General features: G+C 41.4%; 1 protein-coding gene across 1 annotated transcript in view; it reads left to right on the top strand.

Moving 5' to 3' along the window:
- The window catches only part of htr7c (5-hydroxytryptamine (serotonin) receptor 7c), a 34,856-nt gene extending 21,710 nt beyond the window's left edge, over positions 1-13,146 (top strand). Inside the window, exon 2 of the mRNA XM_039802118.1 lies at positions 10,981-13,146. Coding sequence (XP_039658052.1) covers positions 10,981-11,719 — 739 coding nt within the window. The 3' untranslated portion in view covers positions 11,720-13,146. The remainder of the gene's footprint in view (positions 1-10,980) is intronic.
- The last annotated feature ends 7,823 nt before the right edge of the window (positions 13,147-20,969 follow it).

Here is a 20,969-nt window from a genome sequence, read left to right as displayed (position 1 = left end):
TTACTCAGTTATTGCAAGCCTTGGATCACAGATCAAGTGATGTGTGTGAGTGCTTTTGAAGGATCTTGAGGACTGGAAGAGCTGAAAGAAGCACTCCGAGGCGTCCATTATCAGAATGAAGAACCCGTAAAGAATCAGGGCCAGATGATGTTGTCAGAGTCTGCTGGGACATGGAGTCCAAAGAGTGAGCCGAAAAAGAGTGGAGAACAACATTAAATCATGTGTGATGGGAATTGTGCGCATTTATTTTACGTACCGTACTCCACTTTAAATAGAAAATAGCAGCAGCAGTAGCTAAATCAGGTAACATGGTGGTGTATTTTTACCTCATAGAGCATGCCAGCTATTAATATTTAACAATATCAACATTAATATGGCTAAAGGGCACATTCGTGTTGAGCAAGAAAGTAAATTCCTGAGCTTAAAATAGTAGATGCCGGATGGTGGTACATTGAAGGAGTCAATATGCCGGATCATGAGTCAATATTGTTGGATGGTCTAACAGTGTCTCCAACCCGTGCGCCCTGTCACACCTTTCCGATGTTAAATTGGGGGGGCTGCATCTGACAATTTTTGTAACTTTCCAAAAGAGACAATCACGCCCACTTCAGGCAATGATTTGGAAAGGTGTGTGGAAGTAAGAAAGTAATCGATTTACATAAGTACAAAGAAGTGCCACAGTATGCATGCCTCCCACAAATTCCCATTTGAATGATTATCATGTCCCACCCCTCACTTTCCTGGCAGGCTTTTCAAACCTCCTTTGAGTGTGGCCGGTGGGAGCAGCTATAAACACGTTTGCCTAGTAGTTGGACGACATGTTAAATTAACTAACTTATTTTGAGTATAGCCCACTGTTAAGTACCCTTGCTGTGCTTTTCTGTGGAGTGTTTGATCTGCTTAACAAAGCTGGAGGAATCACCTTTAACTGTTGTTTTGATTGCAAAGTACTCAAGTCATCTGTGGCTTAACTGAACTACCCTTTATTGTGTTGCAGACTTTATTTGTAGCTTTTTAGTTGATATATCTCTTCTATTCTGAGGCCCTATTCTCTACTCCTCTATTGTGTAGAGCCAGTAGAGTATTTGCATTTTTGTTCAAGGACAGGGATGGACATGCTGACTGTTGGAAGGGGAATCCATTTATCACCGTGGTACTAATAGCTGCCCATCATCTCTATTGCTGTGCGAGCCAATAAACACCCGATAAGGACAGGTGGTGTGCTGTGCGGCGGAGGCCATAAAATATCCACAGTACTGCTTTACGACAATTAGGAGGAAGTGAAACAGAGTTGATAAAGTCAGAGGAGTGGAAGTGTTGTTTCTAGGTGTGCCTTTCAAGTACATGCAATCATTCTGTAAATAGCTCACCATTAAGAATAGTTTACTGTTGCAACACGATTTAGAGCAGAAAGCAAAGCATGATAGTTTTTGAAGGGTAATCAGGGTTGCCATCTGTGGGCGATCGAAAAGAAGAATTATTGAGGGAGCGCATAGGTGGCCTAAGATTTTGAATCATGCTGCATGGATTATATAATTTTTTTGCCAGACTTGCCTCACAAGTTAATAGCTGGTAGAAGTCCTTAAAGGACAATACAGTAACCTTCAAAATCTACCATGGACAATCCCAAACTATCTTGCAATTCAATAAAGTATGCAGAAGGATTTATTAGTGCTGTCAAATGGTTAAAATATTTAATCGCGATTAATCGCATTAATGTCATAGTTAACTCGCAATTAATCGCACATTTTAATCTATCCTAAATGTCCCTTGATTTCTTTTTGTCCCATTATTTTTTTCTCATTTTAATGCTTTGTGTTTTTGTCGACTGGCTTTGATGAGGGGGCGGAGAATTGGCATCATCTGTGTGCTTGGCCATCAAGTGGTATTTCAGACTGGACGTGCTGCGATGATAGCTCAGTTCATAACGACAAAACACACAGATCACTTTGGTCTTGTCAATGGAACCATTTGGCAACTTTTTAAAAGTAAACTTTCCATTCAGAATCTTATTGGCATCCATTTCGGCGTCTCGCGCTCGCCATCCACTCAAAACGTTTCGTTAGCCCCTCGCAAGCCCAAACAAGTGTGTGCGGTGTGCCTTGCTTTGTTTCCGGTCTAGCTAGATCCGGTGTGGTGTTGTAGTTTTTATAACGTTACTAGTTGTTGCAACAGCATGTGAAAAAAACTACAAAGTTTGCTAGGCCAAAAAGAACGTTAATCTCGCGATAAAAAATTTACGCCGTTAAAATGGGTTTGCGTTAACGCCGTTAATAACGCGTTTAACTGACAGCACTAGGATTTATACATTTAATCTTGCATTGTGGGCAAATAACATTTGATTGATTTCAAGGTGTTGGCAACAGTGGTGGAATGTAACTAAGTACATTTACTCAAGTACTGTAATTAAGTAGAAATTTGAGGTACTTGATATGTACTTGAGTCTTTTCATGCCATTTTCTACTTCTAATCCGCTACATTTCCAACTTATTGCACATTTAAAAAGCATTTTAAACTATTTCTTAAGAGTTCCCAGTTATGTCATCACTTTGATTAATTTTATTGATGTAATGTAATCTGTCTGAATGTGTGCTAATGTGTTCCTTGTTTGATATTGTATATTGTCATATTCTCACCTATGTATTATCTGCATGTTGTTGTTTTCCTGCCTCGGGACTACAGGTGAAAATTAGCATTTATGCTATAACCTGGCTCATTTACAGTCTTTACAGAAATGTTAGATTGTTCATTAATGTGCATTGTCCCGAATAAATAAATAAAAATAAAAATAAAAATAAAAATAAAAATAAAAATAAAAATAAAAATAAAAATAAAAATAAATAAAGAGAAAGCATGTTTACTTTATTACTTTTCCTGAACTTACAGTACTTTTACTTAAGTAACATTTTCAATGCAGGAATTTGACTTGTAACAGTGTGGTATTAGTACTTTTTCTTAAATAAAGGATCTGAATACTTCTTCCACCACTGGTTGGCAAGTCACTTAGAACTAATGAACCATGTATAATTGTGTAGCAACACTTTCTACTAAGATGAGAAAGGGAAGTAAAACTATCTTTAGCTTACAGTCTTGTAAATCCAATTTACACTAGGTAACTCAAAACTGTGACTGGAAAATAAGGGACAACAAAGCTACCATATAACATCACTGACACTCACACACATGAATCTACTGATGCTAAGCAGGTATAAAGTTGACATTGTTTGCCGTCTTAGTTTAGCGTGTCAGCATGCTAACATACAGTAATAAGCACATAACACTAAGTACAGCTGAGGTTGATGAGGATGTCAAAAGTTATTAGTATTTTCAAAAAACACCATATTTTTGTCATCTCACTTCTGTATCATCTTTGTTGGGAGTCGCACATGCGTAGTAGCTAGGTAAGGACTACTAGCCAGTCAGAAGCAGAGTATGAGGGCATGCCACGCTCGCAGCTAGGCGAGCATTGTAACGTGCACTACAAAGTGCAAAAAAGTGACGCAAACTGAGGCGCGTTTCTCACGGAAGTAAAGGCTGGACTACAATAGAGCTGTTTGGAGCAGTTTGTGAACAGTGTTTTCTGTGGAAGATGGTAAGTCCCTTTGTGGTGGACTTTGGGCTTTTATCACTTTGTAAACCTATAACATGCACAAAAAAGATCACAATGAAGGAAAACGGAAATAGCCAAAAAGTATAATATGAGCACTCTAATGTCTTATTTTATCAAAAAGATGTATTGAGCATAGAATAAGCCTTAGGTCATCATAAAGTATACACAGTTTTGGCCTATAGCCTACACTTTCTGGTAGACATTATTTTGTCTTGGGTAGCAATTCCCAAGCATCTTGCTCTACATGTTGGCTTAAGTAAGTGCCAACACTTGTTCACAGGCTATTTGACACGAGTCTGACCTAAGCTGGCAGTCCTGTGGCTGGAGGTAACAGACATATCCGAGGGATGAAGTACTGAAGTCTGTCCAGAGATGACTCAGTCTATGCAAGAGTCTAGATGATGGCAGCTACTTTACTCATTCAACCTTAACATGAGCAGAAGTCAGAGAACAAAACAGAACCTGACCTAAACAGGTGCAAGGTCTTTTGATCTAAGAATAGTTGGAAACAGATGGGATTACTCCTTTGCCTCCTTGTTGAGGAGGAAATAACAGTGCTGCTCATGTTGTGCAGTGTGCCCTGTGAGAGAAGCAGCTCAATTTCTGTCTTCTGGAGGTTCCTCAAATAGAATAGGAGAGCTGAAGCATTCCTTGAGGACTGAGGTTGTTGTCTGATGTCGGAGAAATCCCAGAACTCTCACTAGACAGATTTGGTCCTCTTCAGTCTAAGGCAGCTTAGAATAAATACTCTGTGATGATATCTTCGTTGAAATAAACACTGTAACACTGTTTCATTTTCCTTGTCATTTATTATTTTACCTAAAGAGGAACCTTGTTGGTTTCGGGTTTGTACAACTGGTATTATTAGAAAATTGCACACCAAAAAAGTCAATCAATAAGAAACAAGCTTTTCTTTCAAATATTTTTCAGCAAGACCAGTTTGCACTGAACATAGCGTGAACAATGGATTGGGTGTTTTCAGATTTTCCCTTTTTCAGCACTCTCATTCACTTTATGGAAAACAAACCAAGCATGAACACAGTGAATACCCAATACTGACTGCTGGATAAAATGCAGCCCAGTTGCACTCAGTTCTTGAAGAGACACTTCAACCCAAATTCTTTGATTTCAGGCGATGTCTGCATCTCTGGGCCCACTTCACTCACACAGATAAACTGGAACAAAAAAAGATGTTCTGCCTAAAACACTTCACTTTCTCACAGACTTATTATGGATTACCCTCAAGTATATGACATAGGAATTCTAAATGGCTGAGAGGAGAGTTTCTCTTGGACAAATGATCTGTCATTTGAAAGAACTCCCTTCCAGGCCTGTTACTTTCATTTCAGGAGATCCTGCTCTAAATTTACCACTCCTCTGCTCAAACCAACTGCAGCTTGGTAAATATTTCACTGTGTAGCCCCGCTGAGACATAAAAGGATTGAGAGGTGCCCCTTGAGATGACTGTCGACTGTTGCACACCAGGGCTGCTTACGATGTTTCAACACAGAGCTGCCCTAGTTGGTAGCCTAGTGGAAGTAACGGAATTCTCCATTAGCTCGCTGTCAGGGGCAGGGTAATCCCAAGGGCTGCTGTGTCTGTGGATATGTCCCAAATCCTCCAGAGAAAACACACACACACACACACACACACACACACACACACACACACACACACACACACACACACACACACACACACACACACACACACACACACACACACACACACACACACACACACACACACACACACACACTCTAAACTCCCCATGTGTGTCAATGTTACTGTTTAGTGCATGGTGTCTTCTGGGAGGTGATTATAATGTATTTTTTTTCCTCATGATTATGTGCTTTTTCTGAGGTGTGAGGTTTCCCATGTGGTTCAAAATATGTCATTTTTAAATATGCTACAATTTCATATATTAGATTTTTTGCATTCAACTCATTAGTTGCATATTGCAGATACCATGCTGAAAAAACGATGTTCCTTGAAGCTGCTATAATAAATATTTCTTTATTAACAATGGATGAAATGACAGCCAGTAATGTAAGAGGGGTCGCCTGTAGTGATGAAACTACAGAGAATTATCCCCTTTTGCAGTTCCCCTAAGCTCTAATGGAGCGCCGCCTGCGAGCTAGTTCAGGCAGTCAACTAGAGCTGCGCTGCTGCATACACACGTGACATGCCTCATTATCCATATCATCGACAAAACACACTCACAATTTCCCATCTCGCCCTCTGCCTTGTCAATGCTGAAAAAGAAGAAGTCTGAAGACAGTGTTGCAACAGCAGAACATAGAGTATGTATGTTCTGCTGTTGCAATAAACATTTCAAATGAGAGTTGTCTGACTGATGTGAGCTTATTAGTAACTTTAGGCTCATTTTTGGGGTATTATGGCCCAAAGTGCACTACCTGCCCATCCCCAAACAGCAGACAGACAGGTTAGCAACTAACTAGTGAACATAATAGAACATTTAGCAGCTGGAAAGCTGGATATTTCACTAGTGGTAGTTAAAGAGCAAAACAGACCTAAAAGAGAGTTACATTCATCAGACACTAGTGTCGCTTTGCCAGACCTTCCTCCACAGCGCTGCGAAAGAGGGTCTGGCTAGCCCACACAGCATTCCGGGATGGAAGAGAAACATGCTCTGGTTTATTGGCATTTCTTTAAACCAATCAAAATCGTCATGGGGGGCGGTAAGCGCCACACGGAGCTCCAGTGCGGCTGCAAAATATCTTAGGGATGGAACTTGTTTTGGTGGAACGTGTACGTTTAAAAGTTGTTTTAGTCATGCAACAGATAACTCAGATTGGACAGATAGTCTAGTTGTCTGTCTGGATTTACCCTGCAGAGATCTGAGGAGCAGTTAACCACAGTCCTCAGAAATCGACCAGAGTTTAAAATTCCAACACAAGGGAAGCGTTAGGTAACGGAAATCTGTCCGAAAAGAAGGACATACGGCGGAATTTCCGGTGGCAATGGGGCAATCCCGGAAGTAGAAAGTCATGGATATAGACTAATCAGACTCCAAATAAATGATAATGTTGCTCTGTGTCTACTGGATGTGGAAATAAGCAACTGTTTGCTAATAACTACTAAATAAAAACTATTCCCCATATCCACTTTAAAGTGTTTAAATGTAAATGTTGTGTTTATACCTTGCTTCTGCTGCCCACAGGGGGCAAAACAAAAATCAGCTATTGCAGTTTTAATCATTCTAAACTGATTTACATTACATTTACATTGCATTATTTTGGTTATATTCACATATGGTGCCAACTAATTCTCACTCCCAACTCGTCAAATACGGCAGCTTGGTCAGTGGCTCTAAGGCACCCTTCTGTGTCTGTATTAGGGATGGAAAGATTCACCGATTTGGATTGGTGCTCAGACATAAAAATGCACCATGCGAGTGCACCTATAAACTATTTATACAATTTATATACAATATGGGAAGGACCCATGATAGGACAGCTGAAGACACGAAAGGGGAGAGAGAGGGGTAAAGACATGCAGCAAAGGGCCGCAGGTCGGAGTCAAACCCAGGCCCGCTGCATCAAGGAGTAAACCTCTATACATAAATTCTGATTAATTTATATTATTATTAGTAGAAAACATCTTAATGAATTACTCCCCTTTAAACTGTTTCACTGTCCCAAGCGCGCACTCTCATCTCCACTGCTGCCTATGACCAATAACGCTACTACAGAGGCCGATGTGTGTCTACCGGCCGTGTAATCAGACATTAACATGGACGAGGGAGAGCTACGCATTACACCGAATTCCTCCTAATCATCAACAGCTTCCCCTTACCTTTAGCCTACCTACACTCTGTTATTTCTCCACTACTCATCCCGCTGTTGCTTGTGTCACTCAGTGCTGACTGTCAGACACAATCACACACACACACACACACACACACACACACACACACACACACACACACACACACACACACACACACACACACACACACACACACACACACACACACACACACACACACACACACACACACACACACAGGCTGTTATGAAGACTATCACACATATTACTTTTTGTCGAGCATCACACATCAAAATGACCAATTGTTGCGAGGTAGAGAGGATTCTCATTGAATACAATATGGTAACATAATTTCTGTCAATATATATTATAATCAAATTTGCTCTTCTAAGACTAAATATGCTTTTAGTATGCCTTTAATGGAAGTAAAAGTATTTCTGCCAGCTTGTGAGAGCACAATGCAGGCTGCTTACCAACATGTTTTGTTTGCTTACTCATATTAATACGAGTACAAGTACCATATTGAGTTGCATATATTCTTTTGCATTGAGTCGCATTGTGTTAAATCAAATCATGTCGAATGGCTACGCATTGCAATAGGGGGTGAATCGAATCGCAACAGTAGTTACTGCATCGAGAGATGTGTATTGCATCGCCCTCGGACCGGAGATGCACATTCCTACTCTGCGTGAAATGCACTGGGCTTTCAGCTAACTCCAATGTAAGCCCATGCGCTGCAATATTAGACGCTCAGAGCAACTGCTTGACCACGGCATGGTGAGATGACAGTATAAAGAGTGACAATGTCCGCAGGGATAACGAGCCACAAAGTAGGGCGGAGGTTGGAGCAGATTGATGGGTCAAACAACCATAGGACTTTCACCCAGGTGACTGCTGTTCAAATCCCATGTGAAACCAAAAGTCAACGTAAGTTACCTTACTTTTGTAACAAACTTAACTAATGTCACTTTAAGTTATGTAACAAACATACTTATTTTAATCCAAACCACGATCTTTTACTAAACTTAAAGTTTTGTTACCTAAACCTCACCCTTACATGCAGGTTGAAAAATTACGGCATAAGGTCCTGACCAAGCACCCGTATGAGTGAGAATGTTGTGCATTTTATGTTTCCTTGGTATGTTGTAGTGATGTCATTATTGGCTGTATATAAACCTAATTTTGTATACAAACCTCATTTTGCAATGTTCCTTATAATATATTCATATATATATATATATATATATATATATATATATATTCATGTATGCTATCCTGTTCTTGGCTCTCAGGGGTCTGGAATGTTTAATATTCCAAGAACATGTCAAAACAAACAAGATAAAACCAACTGGCGGTCCCACAGACCAGTTGGCCTGCCTGCTAAAATACAAGCAGGAAGCTGTGTAATAAAGTGTTAAATATGTGTGTTGTCTTATCCAACCTGGCAGTTGTTTCTCTCCAAAGGATGGTGAGGGGATTTTGTATCCAATGAGAGTGTGTCTGAAAACAGCTCTGCCTTCTAAAGGGCTGAAAATGAGTCATAGGTTTGTGGAGGACTGCCCTCCACCCCCCACAGATAGGCAAATATCCCCCCAAATAAGCACCACAACAACCATCCTCATTACTGAATAATGCATTCAAAGAGAAGTGTTGCATTACTGGGTTTCTATTATGTATTCCTAAGAATTCCCACAGCATGGAGTGTACCCATCTCCGGATCTTACTTGTATCTATTTGACATCGCTTGACTGGATGTGTTCAGCCCTCCCGTAAAGCTTGAGTATATTTTAAGTGCGGGTTGTAAATTAGGCAGAGCAGGATTTGAGCTGAATACAGTATACAGTATTTGTTATGTAATATTCAGTGAGCACAACTAACCTGACCCAAGGGAGTTTTAAAAGCCTGTGGAATAGTGTATTTGGCTTTCTTTCCAGTCTTGTGTCTCGTGGTCATCTACAGTATGCCACCACTCGTCCACTCCAGCTGCCAAGGACGACAAAATAATGATACCTGTATCAAAAAAATGATGGCCGTTTCACTTGTTGTCATGGCAATGCTGACAAATTCTGATACGAGTGGCATGTAGGTGACATGCCTCATGTGCCTGCCGAATTACGGTATGCATGTGGTCCAGATAGGAACTGAAAATAAATATTGTGATTTTTCTAAGCTGATTAAAAAAGATCAGATCTGTGTCAGATCTGTGTATGTGTGTGTGTGTGTGTGTGTGTGAGAGTGGGGGGGGGCTGGCGGGGTGTGTGTGTGTGTGTGTGTGTGTGTGTGTGTGTGTGTGTGTGATGTAATCGGGTGCTTTCAGCCTCAGTGCAGTTGTAGCTACACTGTCTTTTCCAAGTGATTGTGATCTAGATCAATACCACTTGCACGGTGTGTCGTCAGTTGTTAACAAGCTACAGTGGGCAGCAGACATGCTGGACTACAGTGCCCCGTTTTCTGAAGCCAGTAAGATTGTAGCAAACCAAAAAATGTGGATTATGTACTGTTTTGTATTTGCAAAAATCTTTTTGTTGCTGTACTGTGTACCTGCAAAGTTTTTAAAAGGACTGGAATGGATTTAAGAGTAATTTTAGCATCAACAAAAACAAAGTTGTGTAATTAATGCCTGTCCTTTAATAGGAATTTAACAGAATATAAAGTACAGATTCTACACAGGCATTTGTAACAAACTTATTTGTAAAAAAGACTTAAATATCACATCTCATCTGTTATACTAAACATTCATCTTTACTTCATTCACTTGTCTCTCCTAATTGAAATAAACATTAAGGAAAATCTTTCAGACTGGACCTGACTCGTATAAACTCAACATCTGAAGTTGATAGAGTGAAAAATCCGGCCCAGGCTGACTGAGCTGAATTTGATGTCCACAGTGCTGATAGAATCACTGGTGCATGCTGAGACGAATTGGCCAGTGCTCCCTGAAGCTTTTTATCTTATGATTAACCATAGAGACAGAAACAAGAAAAACAGCCGGAAGTGTCAAATATACAGCTTTCATCAATGACGCATTTGATGCTGATAAAAGCTGCGGGCACACAGCCAAATCACGCTGAGATGTACACACAGATTGATCATTTGGTGAGAATAGTGGCTATTTTCCCAGTTTTGTACAAATTCAAGCTTTATCTTAATCTTCCTGACACCTCCAGCTGCTATTTGAAACCACTGAGCTGCCTGTTTGATTGATAGCTCCCTCTCTACCTACTAAGCTCCTTCAAAGCCAAACAAAAGCAGCTAACGGCCCAACAGGCAATGACAGAGCTTATGACCTCTCATTGAAATGCCTGTATTTGAAATGAGTGGACATGTATTTGATGCTACTACACTGCAGTTTCATCTCAATAAAAGGCAGGCAGCAGATGTTCTTGCTTCAGCACAATGTCTGAGTGCATTAAATGTGATAAATCATCCTTGTTTTTGCTGTGATTAAGCTACTGTACTGAACAAGGTATTAAATGCTTATAGGGAAAAGGTCAAGGTAGCTTCAACTGCTTTTATTCCTAAATTTAAAGTCTGCATGGAGGTTAGTACTGATACTTTTTTGTCTCCTTTTCTCAAAGATATCTGGGGATCACACGGCCCCTCACATACCCTGCCCGGCAGAACGGTCAGCTGATGGCGAAGATGATCCTGGGAGTGTGGCTGGTGTCAGCATCCATTACCCTGCCGCCTTTCTGCGGCTGGGCCCAAAACGTACACACAGCCGGCGTGTGCCTCATTAGCCAAGACTTTGGCTACACCATCTATTCCACAGCTGTAGCCTTCTACATCCCTATGCTGGTCATGCTGGTCATGTACTACAAGATCTTCAGGGCAGCTCGCAAGAGTGGCGCCAAGCACCGCTTTAATGACCTTCCGCGCCGCGAGCGCATCGAAACAGTGACTAATGAGGCGCTGCGAATGCAGGGCCTGAAGCCGCCCGGGGTGGTGGAGGAGTGCGCGTCCTTATCGCGCCTGCTAAACCGTGAGCGCAGAAACATCTCCATCTTCAAGCGGGAGCAGAAAGCAGCGACAACACTGGGGGTGATCGTGGGGGTCTTCACTGTGTGCTGGCTGCCGTTCTTCATCCTGTCCACTGCCAGGCCCTTTATCTGTGGAGTGGAGTGTAGCTGTGTGCCCATCTGGCTGGAGCGCACGCTGCTCTGGTTAGGCTATGCCAACTCCCTAATGAACCCGTTCATCTACGCCTTTTTCAACCGAGACCTGCGCTCCACTTATCGTGACCTTCTCCGCTGTCGTTACCGCAACATCAACCGCCGACTGTCTGCTGTGGGCGTGCATGAGGCTCTCAAGGTTTAAAGCAGGGTAATTCAGCAGCATAAATTGACCCTCAAAGAGTAGGGCATGTGCCTGTGCTTGTACACAACGACAGACAGAATGGGAGTCACTGTTGGTGGCTCTCTGGCCGCCCGGCAAAAGCAGAGAGACGACAGGATCACTTCATTGTGTGTGTGACTCAGTCATTCTATTTTGGGAAAGAAAATCCTAGAACGTACTTGATGAGCTATTCAAGTCGACACTGCTTTTGTGCATATGCCACAATTCCGTCTTGGCTCTGGATTTATGGAAGGATAATGTAGTGACAAAGGAAATGACATGTCACAATCACACAATCAATCATCTTAAGGCTTTCAGAGGGTTAAGAAAGCAAACAGATTTCTGTATGATAACAAAATTGATGTTTGATAAGGCAAAACATTTGTTTTGTTGCACACTGTCTTCTAATCATCTTCATCTAAACATGCATTTGAGCACATCCCAGATTTATTTCAAACAGAGAGTCAGAGACACTTGCTGTATTGTGCTTTGTGCTAGGACGAAATATTATTTAAATCACTTTTTCTCCAGTCACACTTTTCAATTTTGTCCTCTCACTAAATTTAACAAGAGCACCTTAAATGTTTCACAAATGTTTACAATGTGGCGATGCCAAGGGAATGGAAGTGGGTGGAAAATGGTGTTAAAATGCGACATGAAGGGAACATTTTTTCATTCATGAAATCTCAGTGTTTGTTGCTCTAAAAATGAACTGAAAGTAGTTTGTTTAGTGTCTGCATGAAACACATTTGTCTTACATGCCACTGTATACATAAATACACTGGTTACAGAATTCAGATTCTGAAAGTGTATAACAGTTTGGCAGAAGTGTTTTCATGTTTCAACCAACACTTTATCGCACACTTCAATTCCAAGTGAACTGTATGTGTATGTGTCAGAAACCATGATACTGTGGACATTTTTCACTCTTGTTATTTTTGCCTCAAATCAATTTCATTCCACATTTGGCTGCTGACATTATTGGTTGTATACAGGTAACTAAACCTGTTGAACTCTGCAGTTTCACTTTAAGAATTGACGTGATGTTCTTGAGACTCTTCTGCCCCACAGGATGCCAACAGCGTTTCTATTTAAATTTTGAATCAGGATGTGGATACTTCCCTCCTGACAATTCTCTCAGTGTCAAATGTCATCAGTCGAGTAGTGTGTGCTTTTTCTACCTCCATTTTTGAGATTTATGTACATTTCCTCCAAACAGATGTACCGCTGTCTTGCATCATTTTATATTTAACTGCTGTTTTATATTGTGTAAGATCAATCTATCTACAACTGCTCTGTGATTGCTCTGTTTGACCGCTTTGTCATTACCTTCAGAAATGAGATGGGGAGGTGGCAAAGCATTTCATCACTTTGTAAATAAAGAGGTTAAACACTTGGTTAAAATGTCACTGTGGCCTACGTTGGTAACCTTGATGATGATATACAAGAACGTACACGTGACTGGTTCAGTGATATAGTTTGTCTTTAGACCGAGAATCAAAAGATCATTTTTTTCTCTAATTTTCAAACAGGAGATCCACACAGGTCTCCAGAGCATTATCATCAAAAGCCCGATGCACACAATTCATTATCCTCGCTGACTTAACTGATTGGGTTCATCATGAGCAATAAAGACAAACCTTATGGCCTGTTAGACGCCTTTAAAAAATTCATGGTATTTCTTAAAGGTCCCATGGCATGAAAATGTCATTTTATGAGTTTTTTTAACATTAATATGAGTTCCCCCAGCCTGCCTATGGCGATTGGTGTAAACCGAGCCCTGAGTATCCTGCTCTGCCTTTGAGAAAATGAAAGCTCAGATGGGCTGATCTGGAATCTACTTGTTATTAGCTCATAAGGAGCAAGGTTACCTCCCCTTTATCTGCTTTTCCCACCCAGAGAATTTGGCCCACCCATGAGAGAGAGGCATCATGGCTTTCAAACGAGCAAAGTGGCAGTTGGTCAAGGCCACATCCCCACCCTCCACCTTGCCCCCCTCCCCCCACCTCCCCTCTCCTCCTCAATAGCTACAGACACAGAAAAGGCACATACTAAGGAAAGCTCATTGTGGGACTGGCTCTAGTGGCTGTAATTCTGCACCAAGTCTGAATTTCGGGAAAGAGACTTCAGATACAGTATTAGGGGACCACTAAGGCCTATATAAAAGCATCCAAAAAGCAGCATGTCATGGGACCTTTAAGCATTAGCTCCAAGGCCGTCATGCTATTGCAAGGACTCTGCAGACTTGGATGAGGATGGTGACCCAAAATAGACGACTTTATTCTCTGTCTACTTGCAGCTAAATCTTTTATTCAGTGTGGGTGACAGCTGTCTGCTTGCTGTCATGACTGACACTATCCTGTAGCGACACAAGGACGAGGTAGAGTTTGACGTGTGTGATGTGTTGTGGTCGGAAGGTGTGTAGTTGAAATTCTCAAACCAGTAGGGGATATGTTACACTTGATCTGAAAAACAAAACGATTGGAGTAAGCAGTCATGTCATTAACCATCTCAGTACAGACTTATTCAGACTGTTTGTTCCTCACACACACCTAAACCGAGCAAGACTGTCAGTCTACAGCCACGCCAGCTTTCTGACGCTGTATTGTGTAATTACTGTAAATACATTTTACTATATTTACTCTCATTAATTATATTTATTATTGTGTGTTAACGTGTGTCTTTTACTTTTCCTCTTATCCCTTGCTGCTGCAACAGTGTGAATTTCCCCATTGTGGGATTAATAAAGGATTTTGAATCTTTAATTTAAGTGCAACAGTTGAGCTGGGCTACATGCTAACATCAGCATGCTAACACGCTCACAAGGACAATGTTAAACTTACGACTTATTAACATCTTTGAGTTGACATGAAGCTTAGTGAACGTTTAATTAGGAAGACTCCCTTTACTCACTCATTTATTCTAGTCTCTCTTTGCCTCTATCTCCGGCTTCTACTCTGTGGCGTTCACTAAGTAGTCTATCCAGATATTGCTACGATATCTCTTAGCCAAATTATATCCTTGCTCTAGACCCCAGGAGCAAATATCCTGAACTAATCACAGCATCATTACCACCAATATATACCATGTCACAATGGGGTCTGATTGCCAATGACTCAAATTCTTTTTAGGGTGAGGGCAGTGTATGCTATTCGTACCCTGGTGCAATTAGAAGTGCTGTTCGTACCTTGGTGCAATCAGAAATGAATGCTATTCGTACCCCGCCGGTGCACACAGCAATGTGTTCTATTAATACCCTATCTGGTACAAATGCTATTTGCACCCCTGTGCATTTACAGTACCTTGGCATATATTTACACACAGTTATCCATACTTCTCATGTATTACACCTTTTTGGAATATTATCGCTCTGACATTCTTTCCCTAACCATAACCAATCCCACTTCTCTTGTCTAAACCTAACCAACCCAACCATAGCAGGCATATTCATGAGTCTTCCCCTACCACCCTGCAAACATGTTTTTGCGTTTGCGGGCCCTGATTTGCGCAATTGCGTGCAAATTATCCAATCCAAAATGAAAAAAACAAGATCACCTAACTGGGGAATCAAACTCCCAACTCCTAGACCAAAGCTCAGTGCTCTAACCACTCACCTAGAAGTACTTACAGAATGAGGGATAAGCCACGGTTGCTATGTAACCATACTGTATACAAAAAATAGGTACTATGGTACTTACTAACAAACTAACGGTTGTATGCTTTCACTGAAGACAGAAAGCGCAACTGTAGTATCCATTTTCCGCTAGAAATTCAATTGTTATAAACTTTAGAGACAAAACTCTCCTAATACGGCAGTTTCTGCGTTCATGGAAGATGAACATCCGCCATGATTTCGGTGCACGCGAGCAACGTGTTTTTGTTGTTACGTCACAGGGTGTGAATAGCTCAGCTGTGTGGCCTAGGCTATTCGTACCGGGGGTGCAAATAGACACTCCATCTTTTTATCATGCACTTGAATAAAAATTGATTGTTTACTCTAAATTATTTCAGCCTGATCTCACAGAAATGTGTTAAAGGACCACAAACTATTAACACGGCATTTCACCCAGGAGGCCGCCCCACCAAAAGATTTGAATCTGAATCTGATGGTTTGCATCATTAAACATCTAATGCCTACAACAAAGGGACATTTCTGTACTTATATGTAGCTGCTACCTGCATTAGCCTGTTAAATCAGGGCCTGAATATCTTTCTGATATTTCAAGCTGGTTTAATATGCTTCAATATGGCATTACATACAATTCCAAACCTCGTCTGCTTGTTTTTATGGTTGGCAGTACATCTGGCCAATTCCTGCATGCATCCGTCTGTCAAATTATTTGGTGGGAATGTTCCCAATTAGAGCATAAGGACCTTTCTAGTTTTTTTTTTGGTTATTGCTTTCTTACAGTGCAGAAGCTTCTACTGCCTGGCTTGCCTCTGCCTGCATTTTTCTGCTGATATTCTTGTTTTTCTTCTGTGAAAAACTACAAGAAGCGACTCCTGGATACTTTTTTGGTAGATATATTTCAACATTTTGATGACCTCCTCAGTACTACCAAAAGCTAGATTGGTGCACAGCCTAGGAGTAACGCAGAGCGCCTCTTTAACCCCTGTACTTAGTGTGACACAGCCGTGGACAGCTGCGAAAGGGAGAACTAGCAACAAAACACCTCCTGAACAGCCAGTATGCAACTGGACAAAAGATATGTTTCACTGCTGCAGGACCCTCGATCTCCATCTGATGACGTGGATTATCGTCTCATCGTCACACAGAAGGTTAAGGGCTAAGAGTAACTCAAAGAATAAAAGGCTACAGAACGGGCCTCAAACTCTAATTGTGGGTGACTCTGCTGCAAGAGATGTAAAAAGCATGTTTTCGGTAAAATCACCAAAACACTCCCAAGGACATGGTCCCTGACTTGGCAGAAAGAATCCTGCATACCGTGGCAGCACACCAAACTGCGAAGAACTTCATACTGCACATCAAATGATGTTGTTAAGCAATAGCCTGAAGTGCTGAAACATGACTTTATTGATTTGTTGAACACAGTCAGCTTTCTGAATGCTGAAGAGTTTATCAGTGACCCTCTACCACCAGTCAGAAGATGAACTGAGAGATTCAGCAGGTTGTTGGAACGGAACACATTGCTTTCAACTGCATGTCCATTCAGTGCATTTTATTGACAATTTCAGCTTTTTCTGGGACTGCAGACATCTTTTTGGATATGGACTTTTCCTTACCAAGTCAGGAGTAAAGCTGTTAACCTCAACCCTACTTTACTACCTGCATCACCTATCTGTTCCCTCTGCCAAGGACACGAGACAAGAAGAATCTAAACAAGTGGAAGACATAACACAACGCGGCAGAGATTTACCTCAGCCCCACCTGAGGAGAGCTTTAACCATGGGAGACTACAGAGCCGAGACGAGGAATCATAACCCGCCTCTACCCGCCTCACCAACACTAACACTTTTGAGGATCCTTCTCTTCACCGCCCCATACCCCATCAATACCACCATTCTCTCCATTCACCCATTACCCCCTTTAACCCTCCTCCCCCATTGGAGTTCATTGACCAGATGAAGGAGCTGGTTAATGCTGGAACCAAACCCTCCTTCCCCACACTCTTACACACTTTTATTCCCCCCCCTGGCATCTACCTGCCCCAGTTTGAACACGCTCTTCAAAGGTAAAACGCCAGGCACCTCTGCTCCCTCCACAACAGCAACCTCTGTCTCCCCAGCCTGATAGGCATGCGTGTGTACAAAAAGCACACAAACTCTTATTGATATGTGCTGGGTGCATGCTGTGACTCTTTCCAGGACAGGCCGGGGATCTGTGCACCAAAACCTTTCTCAATTGTTTTTAACATTGACGTAGACAACCCCCTGGACAGAGGGACTAAATAAATATGTTGTGTTCTTGATAACTATGGACTGACTCAGCATGTAAGAGAGCCCACACTCGACTTGATTATCTCCAAGGGGTCTGTCCATTTCCAAGGTTATGGTGACTGATTTTGCTCTGTCTGATCATTCTTGTGTTTTCTTTGATAGCACTATCTCAGTGTACACACTTTTCAAACAGAGGTAATCACAAAATTGTACATCGCTGAAAACACCAGTGAAACATTCATTCTGCTTTTCTCCTCCACACCTGCCCTCTTTTGTGCCTCAGTCAATGACCTTGTAGATCATTTCAATTCTAAAATTACAAATGTTATTGATGCCATTGCACCCACTAAGGTGAAGTCTGTCTCTGGTAAGAAAAGGTCTCCATGGAGAAATGCCACGCTGTAAAGAACAGAAAAAAAGAGAGTTTCGAAAAGCTCAACACAGGTGGTGAAAAACAAATCTCCAGGTTCATTATGACATATATAAAGAGAGACTTCCCATTTGTAATTTGGAAATGAGGAATGCAAGGTGGTCCATCTTCTCTGACATTATCACCAAAAACAACGCACGCGCCTTGATACTATTTACAGGCTAACAGACCCTCCTGTGTCACTATCATCTGAACTGCTAGCCACCAGGGCCAGCAATGAATTCACTATCAAAATTCAGAAAATTAGACAAGCAGTTAATGACTCCATATCAGGTACAGGATACGTGTTGTCCCTGTGTCCATGTAAAACCAATTCAAATACAATGACACAATTTCGACCATAAAACCATAAAAACCTCCTCCTCCTGCTGCCTTGAAAATCTGCCAACAAGCTTTTTCAAATTGTTTGGCCTTAGACCTTCAGATTGTAAACACGTCTCTTCTCTCAGGTGCCTTACCACAGGCCCTGAAAACTGCCGTCATCAAGCCACTCTTAAAAAAAGAAGAATCTAGACATGTCACTAATAAGTAAAAGGCATATGTACAGGAGTGCATATAATTCACAAAATCCTTATCTCGTAATTTATTAGAAACCAAATAGGACATCGATAGTTACGTATTGTAACTCCAGATAATATGAGTATAGGCATAGCCCTCTAAGAGCTGTTGCTATTGGGTTTATCCCTCGCGCATGCGCAGTCGTGAAGATTTCTTTCGTGCCCTTGTGCCCTGCACGGGCCTCTCTTACGTCCGCAGTTACTGTATATTTCAGCTGCGAGACCAGAGATCTGCTCCCATATCAGCATTTTTCTTCAGCCAATGTTAGTGAAGCAGGTTGCCTGGATCTTAGAGGTCTATGCCTACATTCATAGAATCTGGAGTTACAATACGTAACTATTGTTCTATTTCGTATAAGCTTCGCCTTTTAGAGCTGTTGCTATTTGGTTAAGGGCGAAGCTGATGTAGTCAATGCCACCTGTGTATGGAGTTATATTCCTATCTTTAATCAAGAGCGCATTCTTTCAATTTGAGAGCATTTCTCACTGATATTACGTTCAGATTTTGTAATAATTTCCCTCAAAACCTTGCTCTCACACTCAAATAGTCACTGCTCGCGCTTGGATTTGCTCTGCTTGTGCTCAAAGTTTGTGCTCGCGCTTGGATTTTCTCTGCTTGTGCTCAAAGTTTGTGCTCGCGCTTGGATTTGCTCTGCTTGCACTCAAACTTTCTGCTTGGACTCAGATATGTTGTTGTTTGGACAGATTTCCTGCTCTCAGCTTTGAACCTTCTCCTCGCACTCAGGCTGATTCTGCTCACTTGCAAAGTTTCTGCTCTCGGATTTCTCCTGCGCGCTTGGATTTTTTGTGTGTTATAACCCTATCAAAAGTCAACAACCAATAGAATGCTAGCTGTAGTGTTGACCAATGAAATGATCCCAACCCCGTTGAGGGTGCGTTCACTTTACTTTAGAACGTCTGTTGAGGGCTGGCGCACTGTAACCTGACTGTAACCAAGTTTATATATCCCCGCGCCCGTTTATAGCTTTATTATAAGTATATGTCAACAATGTGCACAGAATGGTCGACCCTTTCACCTGCACCGGTCAGGAAACTGGAGAAAGCTTTGAAGTGGGACGTATGAAGTTATGTCCACAACTTCGGGTGAGTAACAGAACTTAAGCACCTAGCTAGCATATGGCCTAGCTTGATGTCCAGAAACAAATAGAGGTGGTTTAGTGTACCTAAACAATGATCAATGATTACCAAATTTCTCTCTCATATTGCTCCTCATAACCACTGAAAACTGTCAAAAAATCTAACCCCAAAGTCCAATTATTATGGACGTTATGTGACTGATAACTGATTGATATCTGATTGATCATTGTTTAGGTACATTAAGTTACCGCGTTAAGCTTTTCCCGTTAAAGCGTTAGAATGTCCCCGCTCTTGACTGCTGGTGGAAACTGTAGTCTATAACTTCCTGAGCGACTGATCGCGTCCATTTTTGCCCCTTTACATAATAAATATGGCTATGAAATGGAACATGAAATACATAAATGAGGCAATACATATATAGGCATTAGTCATTATAGTTCAATAGCCTAAATACATATGTTTTACTTATATTTATTTCCCGGGGACTTTTATTTATTCCGTCTATTTATATGCACGTTATATTCAAAGGAAGTTTAGTTATCTCACAGGCTCAGACTAAAAACGCAGCAACGACGCCTGCCTGACATCAGTGCATAGCATATCACTGCAAAGTAAATAAAATATGAATAAATCACCGAAGCGGTAGATTCCCAGGTCAGCTAGAGCGGTGCTAGCAGCTCTGCAGACGGACCAGAGTCAGTCAGCACCGGGGAGCGAACCGCGGGGACCAAGCTCACAGGGCTGGTAGCTAGCTGCTAACTAGCTGCAGCAGCTAATATTAGAATATTAGACCCAGCACCGGGGTCTGATCCCCATGATTTAAAACGAAAATCAAATAACCATTTGTTTTTTAATACCTGTTTATGAAATGAAAATCAAATGAACGAAAAAGTACACGGACCCAGTCTGTTAAGTACAATTTCACCACTAATAAAACAGATCTAGAGATGATATGCTTTATTTGCAACTTAAATGTAATTTTTTAATTAATACAAAGCAAACTGAGCAGAAAGAACAAGTATTTTGTTGGTTTGTTTCTCTTCTTCCAGGTGTGACTTAAGTACCCGTTAAGCTGCATCACAGCTGCACTATATGCATGGACTTGTGCCAGTCAGCACATCACTCACCTGTGTGCAGAGGACAGGCAGCAGTAGCACAAACCAAGAAGGTTGGCAAGTCTGATAATAATGCAATTGTAAAAATAATAATAATATAATAGTAAAATCATGTTACATACACTTATGTTTCT

The sequence above is a fragment of the Perca fluviatilis genome, chromosome 6 (genome assembly GCF_010015445.1).
Source record: "Perca fluviatilis chromosome 6, GENO_Pfluv_1.0, whole genome shotgun sequence".
In the NCBI taxonomy this organism is placed as follows: Eukaryota; Metazoa; Chordata; class Actinopteri; order Perciformes; family Percidae; genus Perca; species Perca fluviatilis.
This window is presented reverse-complemented; position numbering and strand designations above follow the sequence as displayed.